Here is a 1,507-nt window from a genome sequence, read left to right as displayed (position 1 = left end):
CCCTGTTCCTCCCCCTCAACCTCCGCCCCTCCATCCCTTCACTTCTCAGCCCCCATCCCCACCAGTTCACTCTCCAAACACTCAGGCCAGGCCCTTTGCCCTGGCTGCAGGTTTGGAAAGAGTGCAGCATGCAGCTTTGAAGACTTCCCAGGTGCCAGCCAACCCCAGAGGTAGGCATGCCAGTTTGGAGGGGCCACTCAGACCTGAATCGAAGAATGACCTGGAAGAGAAGCTTCCACGCCAAAGAGAGTATGAACGGGGGCCAGAGGCACTCAGGGGCCCATGCTGCCCCCGCAGCGTGCAGGCACCCTCCCTGCACTCGGGTCCATGCTGACCCTGCTGTGTGTGGGCACCGTCCCGGCACTCGGGGTCCAAGCTGACCCCTGCAGAATGTGGGCATCGTCCTGGCACTCAGGGACCCATGCTCCCCCCTGTGGCACGCGGGCCCCATCCTGGCACTGGGGACACAGGCTGAGCCAGTTGGGGCTGCAAGAACTCGCATGAGAGAAGGAGCAGTGGGAGGGCCAGGGTGAGGGTCCAGCAGTCAGAAGGCCGGCGGAGGCCAGATGTAGGAGAGCCTGCAGAAGAGTGGCGATGGTGAGGGAACAGAAAGAGCAAAGGCTCTGTGGAGGACACAGCTGGGGGAACCCAAAAGCTACAGGGGTCCCCGGGCCCCACATGGCTTCCCAGTCCAGTGCTCCCTCCAGCCCGCCCTGGGCAAGCCTGGGGCAAGGGACAGTCCTTGCATCCTCCCCACCTCCTGCTTCCCAGGGTCTTGAGAATGGAAGAATTTTTCCCAGAGACCTACCGTCTGGACATCAGGGAGGAGAGAGAAGCCTTCTTCACCCTGTTTGATGGTGAGGCCGCTGGAGAAGGCCAGCAGTTCTTGGGGGGTATGATGAAGTGGGGGCGTGGCCAGGGCAGGGCTAGAATCTTTGGAGGAGGTCAGGTGGTCCAGGAGGGTACGAGTGGCGCCAGGTCTGGCAAGGGCCTGGTGGACGAGGTGGAGGTGCGGCCAGAGTAAGTGGTCAGGGCAGTGCCAAGGTCGGACCTGAAGGGAGTGGTAGGGGCTGCGGGTGGCCAAGGGGAGACGCAGGTCTTGGGGGGGCCTTAGGAGGCCATGAGCTAGGAGGGTCAGCCCCGAGAGGTCTGGTCGTGGGGGGGTGGGGCCAGGACAGCCGCGGGCCCAGGAGCGGGAGGGTGCAGTGGTGGATGGATGGGGCCAGGCATGGAAGGTTCCAGTAGTCCAGCAGGGGTGAGGCTAGGGCATGGGCAGGGCCAGGCGTTGGAGGCTCTAGGGCTGGGAGAGGAAGGACGAAGGACCGAGACAAGAGGGGGGCCAGGCAGGGCAGGGTCCAGCAGTGGAGGGGCAGGGCCAGGGCAGGGTGGGGCCAGGCACGGGATGCTGGGAGAGAATGGCCCCGGGCAAAAGTGCGGGGAGGAGGGGCCAGGTATAGAAGGGTCCGAGAGTGGAGGGGCGTGGCCAGGGTGGGGGCCGGGTCAGGCC

General features: G+C 64.8%; 1 protein-coding gene across 1 annotated transcript in view; it reads left to right on the top strand.

Annotated features, from left to right (window-relative positions):
- The window catches only part of TTLL10 (tubulin tyrosine ligase like 10), a gene marked incomplete at its 3' end in the record, with an annotated part of 9,818 nt that overhangs the window by 1,835 nt on the left and 6,476 nt on the right, over window positions 1-1,507 (top strand). The window contains 1 exon segment of the mRNA XM_021709308.1: window positions 740-857. Within this exon segment, the coding sequence (XP_021564983.1) occupies window positions 740-857 (118 nt within the window).

The sequence above is a fragment of the Carlito syrichta genome, unplaced genomic scaffold, assembly GCF_000164805.1.
Source record: "Carlito syrichta isolate Samal-C Ts95f unplaced genomic scaffold, Tarsius_syrichta-2.0.1 Scaffold171515, whole genome shotgun sequence".
Classification (NCBI taxonomy): Eukaryota; Metazoa; Chordata; class Mammalia; order Primates; family Tarsiidae; genus Carlito; species Carlito syrichta.
Note: the sequence above shows the minus strand (reverse complement) of the source record. Positions and strands in the feature narration are given on the sequence as shown.